Genomic DNA, 17,365 nt, shown 5'->3' with positions numbered 1-17,365 from the left:
GCAGGGGAGCGTAAAATCTAGTCCAACCAAAAGACAGCATCTCCAACAGTGCAGCACTCCCTGTGTGCTGGAGGTGTCAGAATGGATTGTGTGCTCAAGTCTCTGGAGTGGGTCTTCACCCTATGACCCTCTGACTCCGAGACAAGAGTGCATGTTTCCAGTTTTACAAAACATTTATTTTGAATATCTCTCTTGCAATTTTTCCCTTTCTAAAAGTCATAGTTAAACATTTGGGAAGTTTCAGCATTCTGTAAAATAACATTCTATTGAGAAACCTTTCTTTTGAGTTCCCGAGTCGTGATGAATTCGTGGTCATCAGATAATTCCAGTGAGAAAGGCTGTTTGGGCCATTTCAGATTATTGCACAAAGATTCTCCAGTGCAGGAATTCAACTGGTTCTTAAATGGTTCCGGCGTTTTTGCTTTCATCACTCTTTGTTCAGTCTGAAGCTCCCACAAGCTGCCATCGAGAGTAAATATTTCAGTGTACGCTATGAAGAAAAGGTAGTAGTTTTCCAAAGAAGCACCTGTTGCTTCTCTCATTTATTTTAGAATCGTCTACGAGATCTTGACCATTTGGTGTCGACAGCAACAATGTCCAGCTCAAACTCACCACATAGCTTAGACAAGACTCTCTATTTCCTCGCAAGGCCATTCCCCTCTTGGTGCTATTCCTTGCTCAGCCCCAGTTTCTAATTTGTCACCCTCACAGCTCTGACACGACTCTTGGCTAATCGCTGGTCCGACATCCAGAGAAGACACTGCTTTCTGATCTTTGCCGCATGCGACTGTCTGTGGCTACACCTGATTTATGCCTGTTAACTGAGGGGATAACTGGGTGAAAACCCCGCCCGAATTATTCACGGGTGATGGTAAAAACAAGAACATGAATCTGTACAACACAGTTCACGATCTCAGGGTGTCGCAAAGCGGTTTACGGCCGAGGAAGTACCTCGCATAACGTTGTCACTATTGTAATGAGGGAAATGCAAGACCCAATTTGCATGCAGCAAGCTCCCACAAGCAATAATAAGATAATGTCTGGCTAATCTTTTTAGTGGCATTAGTTGAGAGATAAATGCTGGCAGGGTAGCAGTGCGAATACCCCAGCTCTTTGTCAAAATAGTGGGGTCTTTCGTGACCACTCAGGAGGGCAGACAGCTCCCTCGGTTTAACGTCTCTACCTGCAAGAGGGAACCTCTGACAGTGCAGAACCCGCTCAGTACTGCACTGAAGTGTCAGCCAAGAGTGGAGAGGGTCTTGAACCCGTAAACATCTGACTTGAAGGCAAGAGTGTTAATAGTTGAGCCGAGATCTGCACAATAGACTTCCTGTGCTCCCCCTAAGTTTACGTACTGGACCCTGGGGGAACTTGTATCACAGAGAGGAATGAATTTATTGTGAGGGGATTTGTATTCACAGAGACTCTGGGACAAACTTGACAGCTGCAATGTGAAGCTCGTGGAGCTGGACGCAACAATGCAAGATTTCACAGAGCAGAACCCTCAACAGAGCAAGTGTCTGACTGATGACATGACAAAGCTGTCCTGCCTCTATCAACAGGTCTTCAAGGTGACTGAGTACAGAGCCTCCAAACTCAACAAAGTAAGCAATGGCAGCTTAACATTCACCCTCCTCATGTCGTCACAATGTATTCGAGAATTTCAGGACATTATCTCACTCCATTTCTACTTATCTCACTCCACTATTGGAGCTTAAAGGGTTGGATTACGAGTAGAAGTTACAAAGCCTCTGTGGGATTGCCTTACTTCGAATGTAGAAGTTTTAAGAAATGATTCAATTGAGGTATTTAAGATGATTAAAAGATTCAAAGGCAGAGAAAGATTACTTCTTCTAGTGGGAGAACCCAGAACAGGAAGTCATAAGTAGTTAATGTCACTTCAGTAACTTGAGGAAGCCAGCGGTAGTGGAACAAGAACTTAATGAACTATGTACAATACTCTTCCCACGGCTGTAACTCTCTCCCACTCCAGTCCTTGTCGGGACAACCGACAACTCCGGGCCCTGCCTGGACTGCTTTTATGTGTAGGTCTTTAACAAGCTCCAGCTGGGTGGCCTCCACCCCCTACCTGGGAAGCTCGTACTTCACGGGTCCCACGGATGATCGACAACGGTTTCTCCGTGGTCCTCGTGGGGGTTATGACAGTCACCATGTATACAAATGCTCCAGTCAGATCCACAATCTGTTGTATTGGTGTGTCTGTGTGTATGTGTGTATATCTGTTTGTGTGTCAGTGCGTGTACATCTGTGTGTGTGTCAGTGCGTGTACATCTGTGTGTGTGTCAGTGTGTGTATATCTGCGAGTGTATCTGTATGTGTGGGCAGGGGTTTGTGTATATCTGTGTGTGTCTGTGTATCTGTGTGTGTTTGTGTGTGTGCATGAGTGTGTGTAATGCAGAGTGACCTGCAGGCCATGAATGAGAAGTCAGACAATGTCAGTGAAGTCTATCAGACAACCGTTATGTCTCAACGTGTCAGCAATCCCGCCAACAGAGAAAAGAGTTCCGGCATCTTATGCGAACTCGCCTGCAAAGCAAGTGTGTATCTGTGTGTGTGTGTATATATCTATGTATATCTGTATGTGTATCTGCATGTGTTTGTGTGTATCTGTGTGTGTGTGCATGTGTGTATTTGCCTGTGTGCCTGTGTGTGATTGTGTGTATTTGTGTGTTGATACGTGCATGTGTTGTGTGTGCTTTGTTGGAATGCTTGTCTCTTATTTTAGTGTGTGTGTAATTATTGTCTTGGTGTGTATGTGTTTTAGTCTGTGGGTGTGCGCTGTGTTGGAATGTGTGTGTTTTATTGTGTGCATGTGAGTTATGTTGGTATGTATGTGTTTTAGTGTGTATGTGCTGTGGTGATATGTATGTGTATTGTTTTAGTGTGTGTGTTGGTATGTGTTGTGATATGTGTTCATATTGTTTTGGTATATGTGCTTTAGCATGTTGTTTAAGGTTGTGCATGTGAATTGTGTTGATAAATGTGTGCACATGTTTTGTGTGTATGTTTGTTGTGTCAATGTGTGTATTGTTTTAGTGTGTGTTTGTGTTGTGCCAGTATGTGTGTTTGCATGTTGTTTTAGTGTGTGTGTGTGTTGTGTAGGTATGTGTACGTGTTATTTTAGTATGCGCATATGTGTTGTGTCAGTATGTGTACATGTTTCGTTAGTGTGTTTGTGATGTCGGTATGTGTGCATGTTTTAGTGTGTGGGTGTGTGTTGGTATGTGAGTGTTATTTTTGTGTGTACATGTGTGTTGAGTTGTGTTGGTATGTGTGTGCCATTTTAGTGTGTATGTGTTGTGTTGATATGTGTGCATATTGTTTTAGTGTGTGTGTTTTAGTGTGTGGGTGTGTGTTGTGTTGGCATGTGTGTGTGTTATTTTATTATGTGCATGTGTGTTGTGTTGGTCTGTGTGTGTTTTCATGTGTGTGTGTGTGTTGTGTTGATATGTGTGCATATTATTTTAGTGTGTGTGTTTTAGCGTGTTCGTGTGTATTGTGCCAGTATCTGAGTGTTGTTTTAGTGTGTGAGTTGTGTTGGTATGTGTGTCTGTTGTTTTAGTGTGCCGGTATGTGTTGTGTCGGTCTGTGTGCATGTTATTTTCGTGTGTGCGTCTATGTTGTGTCAGTATATAGTACATGTTTTAGTGTGTGTTTTACTATGTTGTTTTTGTGTGTGCATGTGTATTGTGTTGATATGTGTGTGCACATGTTTTAGTGTGCATGTTTGTTGTGTCAATGTGTGCACATATTGTTTTAGTGTGTGTTTGTGATGTGCCGGTATGTGTGTGTGCATATTGTTTTAGTGTGTGTATTGTGCCAGTATGTGTGCATGTTATTTTAGTGTGCGCATATGTGTCGTGTCAGTATGTGTACATGCTGCTTTAGTGTGTTTGTTATGTTGGTATTTGTGAGTGTTTTAGTGTGTGGGTGTGTGCTGGTATGTGTGTGTTGTTTTTGTGTGTACATTTGTGTTGTGTTGGTATGTGTGTGTCATTTTAGTGTGTATGTGTTGTGTTGATATGTGTGCGTATTGTTTTAGTGTGTGAGTGTGTGTTGTGTTGGTATGTGTGCATGTTGTTTTATTGTGTGCATGTGTGTTGTGTTGGTCTGTGTGTGTTTTCATGTGTGTGTGTTGATATGTGTGCGTATTATTTTAGTCATGATGTGGCGATGCCGGCGTTGGACTGGGGTGAGCACAGTAAGAAGTCTGACAACACCAGGTTAAAGTCCAACAGGTCACCTCCTTAACCTGGGGTTACCCCTATCTCTGGATCTGTAAAGACTTAATTACCTGCAAATGCTCGCATTCTAAGCATTGTCTGGCATCTTTGACTTTGTCTACATATATATATATATGTTTCTGGAACATTCCTCTTCATTCACCTGAGGAAGGAGCAGTGCTCCGAAAGCTGGTGTTTGAAACAAACTTGTTGGACTTTAACCTGGTGTTGCAAGACTTCTTACTATTATTTTAGTGTGTGTGTGTGTTTTAGTGTGTTTGTGTGGTTGTGCCGGTATGTGTATGTGTTTTATTGGTGTGTTGTGTCGGCATGTGTGCCTGTTGTTTTAGTGTGCACGTGTGTGTTGTGTCGGTATGCGTGCATGTTATTTTAGTGTGTGCGTGTATGTTGTGTCAGTATATGTGCGTGCTTTGTTGTGTGTTGTGTCTTTGTGTTGTTTTAGTGTGCGTGTGTGTGTTGTGTCAGTATGTGTGTGTGCTGTTTTAGTGTATGCGTTTTGTCGGTATGTGTGCATGTTATTTTAGCGTGTGTTGTGTCGGTTTGTGTGTGTGTGTTGTTTTAGCGTTTGCCTGTGTATTGTGTCAGTACGTGGGCATGTATGTGTGTGTTTTGCGTCTGTTGTTTTAACCTAATCTTTTATGTCTCTTCCCATTGATGATCTCAGGCAGCTTCACAGTTGGAGGAGTTCCATGAAATGCTTGACTTTGTGCTGAAGTGGTTGGACAAAGCGAAGAATCTTGGATATAGTGCCATCAACTGGCACTCTGCGGCTCAGCTCAATGACCAGCTGATCACCTACCAGGTAGTGCACAAATGCTGGTTTAAACTATATGAACACAAGTTAGCAATCGACTGCTAAATTATCAGCAATTCATGATGTTCTATCAGGAGCCCTAAGGCCCGATATCAACCCAAGACTTAATTTTCCTCTGTAGGCCACACTACGTGAATCTGAGGAAATGCAGAGTGACCTGCAGGCCATGAGTGAGAAGTTAGACAGCGTCAGTGAAGTCTATCAGACATCTGCTATGTCTCAACGTGTCAGCAATCTCCGCCAACAGACAGAAGAGTTCCAGCAACTTATGCAAACCCGCCTGCAAAGCCTCCAAGATGCCGCCAAGGTAAACCAGTCGCTGCTTTATTTAAAGCGCATCCGCCGTCCACTCTTACTTGAAACATTTGGCAAAATTACAGTGAGTTGAGCAGGGGCAGAATGCAGCCTCCACAGAGTAAGGAGAGCTGAGGCACTGGTATTTCCATCAGAAAGTTGGTTTAGATTCATGGACACTGCTATGGTCTGAGTAGACATGGGTAAAGTGCTTAGTTAGAATGCGAAAATCCAGGTATATATTAATAGAATGAAGGCATTGGGTTCACAGTTTAAATCAAAATAATTTTTACTGCACAAAACTCAAAGACCATGCATACTGATAGCTACGCTCCATCTCAAATAATCAGTTGCATTAACGCTGCTAAAAGTACAATGAACACAGATGCTTATACTTTAACCCAAAATTCTTAACTCAACTTTCCTTCACACCGCAACAACTCAAGTCACAGATTCTGTCTGGAAATTGGAAGGTTATCCAGTTGGCCCGAATACTGTTACAAAGGTTCATATAAGAGTTGAAATTTCTTGGACCCCACAATTTTTTCCGGCAAATTTTTCCTTTCAAATCTCCTCCGACCATGCCTTGCTTGTAGGCACCCAGCTCAACACATCTGGCACTAATGACTTAACCTTGGGTCAGATGTTGCTTCATTCTAAACTCATAAACTCTGGAATGTTGTGTCTAAGTGGCTCGCTCTCTCTTTCCCTCTACTCTCGCTCTCTCTCTATTTTCTAAGCTCAGCTATTCCAAAAGTTCAGCTCACTGTCAGTTGAGTCCTTCAATTAACAAGAATTTTAAATGAATTCAGCCAGCGGCCTGAATTTGAATTGAATTCTGCTGAAGAGAGTGAGGTTTCCTTGCTTGGCAAGTTTGTTCTAAACTAACATGCTTGAATATAGAACCACACCCAATGACCTACTCGCCCCTATAACTGCTTTCTTGTTGACCCTTTTTCTACTGTTTGCCTCTGAGGCAACCTGGTCACATAATCAGTTGCTGGAAGCATGGTGCTTTACAGGAAATCGTTCGGTGAAACCTAGCTCTCTCTTCAAGGGATCATCGCCCCAAAATAAAGCACCGGCTTTTCCTTCAGAAACACTTAGGCCATCGCAACACAAAAAAAAATTAAATTATTTTTGTGAAAAATATCACAATTTAATTTAAAACTTGAAGCTGTACTCCATGTAATGGGCCACATCGAACTTACAGTACAGAAGCAGACATTTGGCCCAAGTGGTCGCCACTGGGTGCTTATGCCCCACTCAAGCCTCCTCCTGCTTTTCAAGTTCCACTTTATCACCACTTCCTGCTAAAGACGTTTCCCCTGAATTCCTGATTGTGCAGTAATTCCTAGCTGTGCACCTAAAAAGTGCAACTTTAAATGAAATAATGTTGAACGGATCAGGTTTTCTCGATCATGTAAAAGCCGCTGTTAAATTTTGAAGGACCTTTCCAGTTGGGAAAAAAAACAGGACACCATTACTGTAGGAGTTGAAATGCAGGTGCTGTACATTCCTAAATTCATACGTTCGTAAATTAATTAACTTAGTATAAAAGAGGTACAACATAAATGTAAAAAGATTATGCTCAGCATCTGCCTGATTTTGGAGTGACCAGCTCCATCTAGTGGCAGAAGCTGGTGAACTCAGGAAGCAGCTGGAAGATGTCCCCACGACATCAGGGCTTGCTGAAGGTGGGAAACAGGGGTGAGGGGAAGAGGAGCAGGTGAGGGAGTCCCCGGTGATGGCAGTGGACACCAGGGACTTTAAAGATAAGAACAGAAGGTGGAAACTGAGAGAGGGAGGAGGAACGTCAGCACTGAGGGTCTAAGTGGGGACAGGGGTGGATGTGGGAGTGGGGGAGAAGGGGAACAGATGGGTGAGTCCCCGTTGCTGGCAGCAGAGAGTTGTCTTCCAAGTGAGAAAAATTCGAGGAGCATAGAGTATCACAGAATCCCGACAGTTTATAAAGAGGCCATTTGGTCCATCGAGTCTGCACTGACCCTCCGAAAGTGCACCCTACCTAGGCCCAGATCCCCACCCTATCCCTCTAACCCCACCTAACCTTTGGATACTTAGGGGCAATTTAGCATGGCCAATCCACCTAACGTGCACACCTTTGGACTGTGGGAGAAACCGGAGGACCTGGAGGAAACCCACGCAGACACGGGAAGAACGTGCAAACTCCACACAGAGAGTCATCCAAGGCCAGAATCGAACCCGGGTCCCTGGCACTATGAGGCAGCGGTGCTAATCACTGTGCTACCATGCCACCTTGGAGGACTTCTAAGGCCAGGGTAGGTTTCAAAGATAGGGAATGGTGAGACCATGGGTTGATTCAAAAACAAGGATGAGAGTTTCAAAATGGAGGTGTTGCTGACAGACCAATGCCGGTCAATGAGCACAGAGTTCGTAGGTGAACAAGACTTGATGCAAGTTAGGATATGGGCAACAGATTTTTGGAAAAGTTCAAGTTTACTGAGGATGCGCCGGATGCGTGGCGACTGGGGGCTTTTCACAGTAACTTAATTGCAGTGTTAATGTAAGCCTACTTGTGACAATAAAAAGATTATTATTATGATAGGCAGATGGTCAGCCAGGAAAGCTTTGGAATAGTAGCATCTGGGATAACCAAGATATGGGTGAGGGTTTCTGCAGCTGAGGAGCTGAAGCAAGAAAGCAGACAAGTGCTGTTACATTGCTGCGTGTTGGCAGAAACCTCTCGAGGCATGCCTGCTTGACATTGAGATTGGCAAGAGACCTTCCCCAGTGGGTAAAAACAAGATACATTTTTAGAAGTCTCAGTCCCTGTCCATTTTTCCCGTCTTAAAAGCTAATTTTTGAAACACTGGTGATTCTCTTGTCCCTCCGTGGTTTAAATTTTCAAAATGTTCTGTCGAAAATTGTATCGGGAAGGACAGCTGTAAGAGCATCATTGCGGACAGGGAAGGAATGATCAGCGGCATGTGTAACTCCCTATGATGTGCTTACGTTCATTGATCAACTTTGTGTCTCTCCCAGGATATGGAGCAGTTTGAGACTGAGGTGAAGAGCCTGCAGGCGATGGTGAAGCAGGCCCAAGTCACTTTGACCTCCCCTGAGCTCGCACGCCTGTGCCTTAAGGAGCAACTGTTTCAAAGACAGGTACTAGATAATGTACCAAATCATAGAATCATGCCAAACAGAGGGAGGCCATTCAGTACATCACGCTTGCACTAGCTCTTTGTAAGAGCTATTTAGTTTGTCGCACACCTCTGCTCTCTCCTCATCGACTGAGCGATTTTCCTTTGGTACTTATCCAAACCCATTTTGAAAATGACCAGCTTCCACAACCATTTCAGTAATCCATTCCAAATCGACATAACTCACTGCATGAAACAAGCACCCCTCTGGCTTTTACGCCAAGTCTCTAAACGTTTATGTCCTCTGGTTACTGACCCTCCGGCCAGTGGACAAAATTTCTCCCCTTCTACTCTTACCTGAAGTCCTCATCCATTCGAACGCTTCCTTGAAATCACTCCTCAACCTTCTCGGCTCCAAGGAGTACAATCCCAGCTTCTCTAGTAGAAGTTCCTCATCGTCGGTGCCATTCAGAAACAAAGGGCACGATTCAGTGGCCTCGTCGCACCCGACTTAGTGTCGGGAGGGGGCTGTTGAATGTCACGAGAGACCTCTCACGAGATTTGAGATGCTCGAAATGTCCCGCGAGTCCAAGATCAGTGTATTCCCTGGGATCATTTAAATATATGTTCTTCAGATTCTCCCTGCGCCTCGGGCTCAATGACCATGCGTGCGAGACTTTGTCAGGGCGCGGTTTAGTACTGGTCCACTCAAACGTGGACCGGTCCTAACGGCACCTGGTAGGATCTCCCAGGCCATTAGAAACCTTTGGGACATGGCAGTGTAGTATCCTAGCACTCCCCCAGCACCCAGACATTTTGGCACTGCCAGTTTGGCATCCTGGCAGTGCCACTCATGCACCCTGGCAGTGCCATCCTGGCGTTGCCAGGGTGTCTGGATGACAGTGCCTGGGTTCCAGGTTGGCAATGCCAGGGATTGGGCCCAGCAGGCCTTATTAGGTAGAGGGCGAGTGAGGGAGGGTTCCCGGGGTCCTCCCCAAAGTTGGGGTGGTGGGGGGGATGGAAAGATTGGGGCAGACTTGCAAAATGGTGCCCTGATCTGCGAGGAACCTTTCCTGCTCACCGGCAGGAAATCCCTCTGAGTGCAGCCTTGACGCCGCAGTCGCTGAGAAACACTGTGCAAAACCTGCATATACCAGACATAAAACTTTGTTATGTGAATCGCGCCCAAAACATGAGAGTCTCTGGAATGCGACTGGAGTCCACAACCTTTTAAACCATCAGCGAGAGTCTCAGTGCGTGACCACCACTGAAGCAGCAAGACAGGTCCATGCATCCGTGGTACAATAGGGCCTCAGCAGCTCAGAAATGTGCACTAAGTGGTTTCACTTAGTTTGCTCTGGGCTGTGACGTAACAACACCGTGCCATCTCACTCCAATTTTAAGAGAAGCCTTGCCTTGGTGGTAATGTGTTGCATCAATGAGTGTGATAGGATGGAAGTCTCAAGTCTGAGTGCCCACCCCAGATTCCGGGCCAGCAGGTGGTTAACGTAACCCACAAACTAGAATGTCGGCCCTCAACACAGACTGGTGATTTTCAGGACGGCATCACACCTCTTTGCTGTTAATGACTTTTTCCCCAGGAAAACCGCGGAGATTCTTAAGGCATTCCGCAGGGACTCTAACCATCCCATTCTTTTCTATTACACATCAAGGTTGGTACATCTGGGATTTCCCAGGTACATTTGCCCCATGCCCTCCTGAGGCACCCTCTTGACATGGGGTGGGGAGGCATGTAGGAATATCGTCTAATGGGAATTTAAAGTACCATTTAGAGGGGCGGGATCCCACCAGGACTTGGGCTCCAAGCTAATTTCTCTCTCTCGCTCTCTTCCAACCCCGCCATTGGCTTTCCACTCTCTTTATTCTCACCCGAGGACTTGTGTGGAAGCGGCGAGCTGGTGGTGATGTCACTGGGCTAGTAATCCAAAGGTCCCAGGTGACACAGGTCCAAATCCCACCACGGCAGCTGGTGAAATTTAAATTCCATTCACAAATCTGGAGTTGAAAGGTAGTCTCAATGATGGAGACCATGAAACTATCATTGACTGTTGTAAAAACCCAGCTGGTTCACTAATACCCTTTAGGGAAGGAAATATGCCGTTCTTAACTGGGCTGGCCACTGCAATGCAACTGATTCTGAACTGCCCCACTGCAATGGCTGAGCAATCCACTCACCTCAAGGAAAATTAGGGATGGGCACCAAATGCTGGCCTTACCGGTGACACCCACATCCTATGAAAGAATAACGAAAAAATGGGGAATTGAATATTTAAAAGCTGCATCGGGCACAATAGTCAGATAGCGACACGACTTACTCATTGATGTCATGATTTCTGTCTCGCTAGAGGTTGCTGGCTGACATGGAGAGCTTCAAGCAAAAGGTGCAAGTGGTGCATAGACATCAGGCTGCTCTCCGAATTCCAGAGGAAATTGTCACCAACCTGCCCATTTGTCAGACCGCACTCCGGCTGCAAGAGCTGGCTAGCCGCCTGCAGCACACTGCGATCCAGCAGTGTAACATCCTCCAGGTAAGTTGCTGGGAGGCGGGGGTCTCATCTTTGGCCTGATTGAAGCCTGCAATGCCAAGCTGTTTTTACAGTGGATTTTAGGGTGATTGGGGGTGGCTATTTGGGCGACGCAAAGTCCTTAGTTTGTTCACTGCCCTGGTATTGATGATTGCTCCCTTCAACGATGTGGCTGCCTTGCAGCAGCTTGCCAAGGTTTCTTCCCCAGCTCCGCCCAAACCTACGGCTTCCACCAACTAAAAGGACAGGGGCAGCATGAGCCTGGGACCACCATAATATTCAAGCTTCCCTGCACGCCATCCTGCCTTGGATGTATATCGCTGGCCCTCCATCATCACTGGGTCAAAATCCTATGCCTCCTTAGCTAATACTGCTGCAGCGGCCCGCTGTGGTTCATGGAGAAGGTTTGTGCGTCCCTTTGAGAGGGCAGAATAAAAATACTACCCCTCCTGATCCATAATGCCATGAGTGATCAGTGGATGAAAAGGCGCCATCACAATGGATGCTCTCTTACCTCCAATTCCAAACTAAGCCAGAATTACATCATTCATCCTTAAAAATGACAGTGCAAATGGCAACAGGTTTAGTGAAGGTATTTGCAGACGGAATAAGCTTGTCTGATAATAAGCATTTATTGTGGACCTATTTACATTGCAGGAAGCAGTGATCCAGTATGAACAGTACGAGCAGGAGATGCGACACCTCCAGCAGCTGATTGACAGAGCACATCGCGAGATCCAGGAGAAACAAGTATCGACCAGCAACATCCAGCAGCTGCAGGCCCAGATCTCCCGGCACGAGGTAAAGAAAGCGATGAATCTTTTATTTCATTTGGCGAAAACTTGTAAGTGTTAAGGGCACGGCGAATAGTAAATGCCGAGTCGTTCAAATCCCAGAAGAGAAACTTGAAACTACCCTCAACTGTGTTTGCAATTTATGTTATATGAGGAGAAGTTTACATCCAGGAAATGACTTCCCCAACAGGAAATGTTTACTAAGAAATAGAATTACTCTTAAATAAGACAGTGGCTTTACCTCGTATCACAAACAGTTATAAATAATCTTAACTTAACCACCTTCAGAGCTAGCTCTCCCTAATCTGTTCCATACACTGTGTAGATTTATAGATCTATAAAATCCAGTAACTGTTACCACACAGGGCTGCTTCCAAGGTAAACCTCTAGCTCGCTTTTCCAATCAGGTTTCTGTCAGACATTGCTTGCTGGGAGTTAAACATCTACTCTTGCTGCTGGCTGAGGTCCACAAAAACATCTCCCTTGCATCGGCTTCAGTCTCCCTTTAAATACGTTTTTCCCTTTGAACTCTCCCTTACATGACCTAATTTCTTCAGAACTGTGATCTCTCAGTCTCCATACCTTCGTCTCCCTTTTTAGCTTTCAGAGTTTAAAAGAAAAGTATACTCCCTTCATCCACCTTCTCTGATAACACCTTTCTTTCACATCTTGCATCTCTTCCTTTTGACGCGAAACAACCAACTCAGATCTATTCATGTTCTGCATCCATTGTAACCAAATTGCTCTGGGTAAACATACAGTGTTGCCAGGCTCATCAACATATCAAATACACTAGTTACGGTCACACAGTCACTCTGTCCTGGTTTAAATTATCTTACTCACATATTTACACAGTTTAAAAATACATAACCAGAATATTACCTGCAGAAAATATTCCAATTTCTTGGATTTCCCTGATATGTTTTCATGGCAGAAGGGACAATTTGGCAGTTGTCACAAAACTTATACAGTACCAAACTACCAAATAAAGAAAGCCTAGGTATTATTATTAAAAAAAAATTCATTCATGGGTTGTAGGTGTCCTGGCCACCGTGCTGTTAGGGAGGGAGTTCCTGGATTTTGCCCCAGCGACAGTGAAGGAACTATGATATGTTTCCAAGTCAGCGTGGTGAGCGGCTTGAAGGGGAACCTCCAGGTGGTGGGGTTCCCAGGTATCTGGTGCTTTTGTCCTTCTAGATGGTTGTGGTAGTGTTTTGGAAGGTGCTGCCTAAGGAGCCTTGGTGAGTTCCTCCGGTGCATCTTGTAGATGGTACACATGGCTACCACTGTTTGCTGGTGGTGGAGTAATTGAATGTTTGTGGAAGGGGCAGCTCCAAGCGGCTGCTTTGTCCAGGATGGTGTCAAGCTTTCTTTTTGAAAAATATTTTTGTTTAAATTTTAACATTTTAACAATTGAACATATCACACCTAACATTTACAACCTACAACCAACCCAAAATAAAACAACACTCCAGGCACCCCCAAACCCCCCCTACCCCCTCCACCAGCCCCTCCCTCCACCAACTCCCCCCCACCCCCCCCCCACCTTCCTCCCTCCCCTCCCCCTTAGCAGTTGGCAGCAACCAGCTCCCCAAAATGTAAGACAAACAAACCCCATCTCTTGTGGACTGCCTCACTTGTCCCTCTCGGAGCAAATTCACCGACTCCAAATACAGGAACTCCATTAGAACCCCCAACCATACCGAGGCACAGGGTGGAGAAGCTGACCTCCAACCTCACAGGACCTGCCTACGAGCAATCAGCAAGGCAAAGGCTAAAACATCTACCCCTGCACCCATCTGCAGCTCCGGCAAGTCCGAAAGCCCAAATATGGCCCCCAGGAGCTGGGCTCTAAATCCACATGTAGAATTACTGACATTGTGCTGAAGAACGACCCTCAAAACTCCTCCAGCTGCAGGCAGGACCAGAACATGTGTACGTGATTGGCTGGGTCCCTCCGACACCGCTTGCAAATATGACCCATCCCTCAAACAACTGGCTCATCCTCGACGTCATCGGGTGCGCTCTGCTCAGAGCGTCACGGTGGCGCAGTGGTTAGCATTGCTGCCTCACGGCGCTGAGGACCCATGGGTCACTGTCCGTGTGGAATTTGCACATTCTCCCCGTGTCTGCATGGATTTCACCCTCACAACCCAAAAGATGTGCAGGGGAGGTGGATTGGCCACACTAAATTGCCCCTTAATTGGAAAAAAAATAATTGGGTTCTCTAAATTTATAAAAGGAAAGGTGTGCTCTGTGCTCTATCTTTAGCTGTATCAACCCCAGCCTCGCACAGGTTGAGGCATTCACTCTCCGCAGCACCTCTCAACACAGTCCCTCCTCCAGCACCACACCCAGCTCTTTCTCCCACTTGGCCTTAACCCCCTGCAGAGACACCCTACTCTCCTCCAAAACCCTCCCATAAATCGCTGAGATGACCCCCTCCCTCCAACCCCATCACCGACAATATCCCCTCCAGCAACGAGGAGGGTGGTGCTACCGGACAGGTTGCACAAACCTTCTTCACAAAATCCCGCACCTGCATGTACCTAAGATCCTCCACTCACGGAATCACAAACTCCCTCCCCTCGCAGAATCCCAAACTTCGCCCCCAACTCCTCCAGAACCGCAAACCGTTCTTCTAGGAACAAATCCTTCATTTCCACCTCTGCTAGCTGCTCCCATCCCTGAAATGTTGCATCCATCCTCCCAGGCTCAAACCCATGGTTCCCCCGAATCGGCATCAACTTCAACCCCGCCCCCAACTAAAAGTGCTGCCGAAACTGCCTCCAGATAGTCAGGATGGCCACTGCCACCAGACTCCCTGAATACCCAGGGCAAATGGAAAGGGTGCCGTTGCCAGCGCCCGCAACCCTGACTCCTTACAAAAACCTGCCTCCATCTTCACCCACAAAGTCTCCACATCCTTATTCCAACCCCGCAGCTTCTCAGTGTTCGCCACCCAGTAAAACAAGTTGGAAGAGCCAAGCCCCCCCACATAAGAACATAAGAACATAAGAACTAGGAGCAGGAGTAGGCCATATGGCCCCTCGAGCCTGCTCCGCCATTCAATTAGATCATGGCTGATCTTTTGTGGACTCAGCTCCACTTTCCGGCCCGAACACCATAACCCTTAATCCCTTTATTCTTCAAAAAACTATCTATCTTTACCTTAAAAACATGTAATGAAGGAGCCTCAACTGCTTCACTGGGCAAGGAATTCCATAGATTCACAACCCTTTGGGTGAAGAAGTTCCTCCTAAACTCAGTCCTAAATCTACTTCCCCTTATTTTGAGGCTATGCCCCCTAGTTCTGCTGTCACCCGCCAGTGGAAACAACCTGCCCGCATCTATCCTATCTATTCCCTTCATAATTTTAAATGTTTCTATAAGATCCCCCCTCATCCTTCTAAATTCCAACGAGTACAGTCCCAGCCTACTCAACCTCTCCTCATAATCCAACCCCTTCAGCTCTGGGATTAACCTAGTGAATCTCCTCTGCACACCCTCCAGCGCCAGTACGTCCTTTCTCAAGTAAGGAGACCAAAACTGAACACAATACTCCAGGTGTGGCCGCACTAACACCTTATACAATTGCAACATAACCTCCCTAGTCTTAAACTCCATCCCTCTAGCAATGAAGGACAAAATTCCATTTGCCTTCTTAATCACCTGTTGCACTTGTAAACCAACCTTCTGTGACTCATGCACTAGCACACCCAAGTCTCTCTGAACAGCGGCATGCTTTAATATTTTATCGTTTAAATAATAATCCCGTTTGCTGTTATTCCTACCAAAATGGATAACCTCACATTTGTCAACATTGTATTCCATCTGCCAGACCCGAGCCCATTCACTTAACCTATCCAAATCCCTCTGCAGACTTCCAGTATCCTCTGCACTTTTCGCTTTACCACTCATCTTAGTGTCATCTGCAAACTTGGACACATTGCCCTTGGTCCCCAACTCCAAATCATCAATGTAAATTGTGAACAATTGTGGGCCCAACACGGATCCCTGAGGGACACCACTAGCTACTGATTGCCAACCAGAGAAACACCCATTTATCCCAACTCTTTGCTTTCTATTAATTAACCAATCCTCTATCCATGCTACTACTTTACCCTTAATGCCATGCATCTTTATCTTATGCAGCAACCTTTTGTGTGGCACCTTGTCAAAGGCTTTCTGGAAATCCAGATATACCACATCCATCGGCTCCCCGTTATCTACTGCACTGGTAATGTCCTCAAAAAATTCCACTAAATTAGTTAGGCATGACCTGCCTTTTACGAACCCATGCTGCGTCTGCCCAATGGGACAATTTCTATCCAGATGCCTCGCAATTTCTTCCTTGATGATAGATTCCAGCATCTTCCCTATTACCGAAGTTAAACTCACTGGCCTATAATTTCCTGCTTTCTGCCTACCTCCTTTTTTAAACAGTGGCGTCACGTTTGCTAATTTCCAATCCACCGGGACCACCCCAGAGTCTAGTGAATTTCGGTAAATTATCACTAGTGCATCTGCAATTTCCCTAGCCATCTCTTTTAGCACTCTGGGATGCATTCCATCAGGGCCAGGAGACTTGTCTACCTTTAGCCCCATTAGCTTGCCCATCACTCCCTCCTTAGTGATAACAATCCTCTCAAGGTCCTCACCTGTCATAGCCTCATTTCTATCAGTCGCTGGCATGTTATTTGTGTCTTCCACTGTGAAGACCGACCCAAAAAACCTGTTCAGTTCCTCAGCCATTTCCTCATTTCCCATTATTAAAACTCCCACGACTGTTACCCTCTCTGGAGCATCATCCTCCTAATCCTTGCTACCTTATCTGCCCACACAAATGACAAAATCAGCCTCTCCACCCACATAAAAACATTTTTGGCAAAAAGACCGGCAGGCACTTGAACAAGAATAAAAACTGCAAAACCGCCTGCACTGTCCTACCAACAAGAGGGGAAGGTATCCCAAATCAGCAAATCCTCCTTAATCCTGCTCACCAAACTTGTAAAGTTCAACTGACGGAGTCGAGCCCAGTCCCAAGCCCCATCTGCACTCCCAGATACCTAAAGTGAGTTGTTGCCACCCAAAATGACAAACCCCCCACCCCCTCCACCCCAAATCCGGCCCCCGGAGAAGATACCACAAAACGCTCACTTTTTCCCAAATTTAACTTGTCGCCTGAAAATGCCCCAAATCTCCTAATCAGCCCCATTATATCCCCCACTAACGAGCCAGGATTGGAGATATATAACATCAGACCATAAGGGTACCGGGACATCTCATCCTCCCCTGACTGCCCTCACTATCCCCCTCCACTTATCCAAGCACCTCAGCACAATAGCCAAGAGCTCTATTGCCAGTGCAAACAGAAGGGAAAACATGGGGCACCTCTACCTCGCTCTCCTATGTGGAGGAAAGTACCCTGAATTCATCTAATTTGTGTGCACACTCGCCATCGGGTCCCTATACAACTGTTTCACCCAAGCCACAAACATAGGCCCAATCTCAAACCTCTTCAACA

At 45.9% G+C, this 17,365-nt stretch overlaps 1 protein-coding gene across 16 annotated transcripts in view; it reads left to right on the top strand.

Annotated features, from left to right (window-relative positions):
- The window catches only part of syne1b (spectrin repeat containing, nuclear envelope 1b), a 667,652-nt gene that overhangs the window by 400,812 nt on the left and 249,475 nt on the right, over positions 1-17,365 (top strand). For all 16 annotated transcript variants that reach the window (XM_038805568.1, XM_038805603.1, XM_038805543.1 and 13 more), the window contains 6 exons: positions 1,422-1,604; positions 4,930-5,067; positions 5,201-5,386; positions 8,398-8,520; positions 10,865-11,047; positions 11,702-11,845. In XM_038805568.1, coding sequence (XP_038661496.1) covers positions 1,422-1,604; positions 4,930-5,067; positions 5,201-5,386; positions 8,398-8,520; positions 10,865-11,047; positions 11,702-11,845 — 957 coding nt within the window. The remainder of the gene's footprint in view (positions 1-1,421; positions 1,605-4,929; positions 5,068-5,200; positions 5,387-8,397; positions 8,521-10,864; positions 11,048-11,701; positions 11,846-17,365) is intronic.

This window comes from Scyliorhinus canicula, chromosome 1, assembly GCF_902713615.1.
Source record: "Scyliorhinus canicula chromosome 1, sScyCan1.1, whole genome shotgun sequence".
Classification (NCBI taxonomy): Eukaryota; Metazoa; Chordata; class Chondrichthyes; order Carcharhiniformes; family Scyliorhinidae; genus Scyliorhinus; species Scyliorhinus canicula.
Note: the sequence above shows the minus strand (reverse complement) of the source record. Positions and strands in the feature narration are given on the sequence as shown.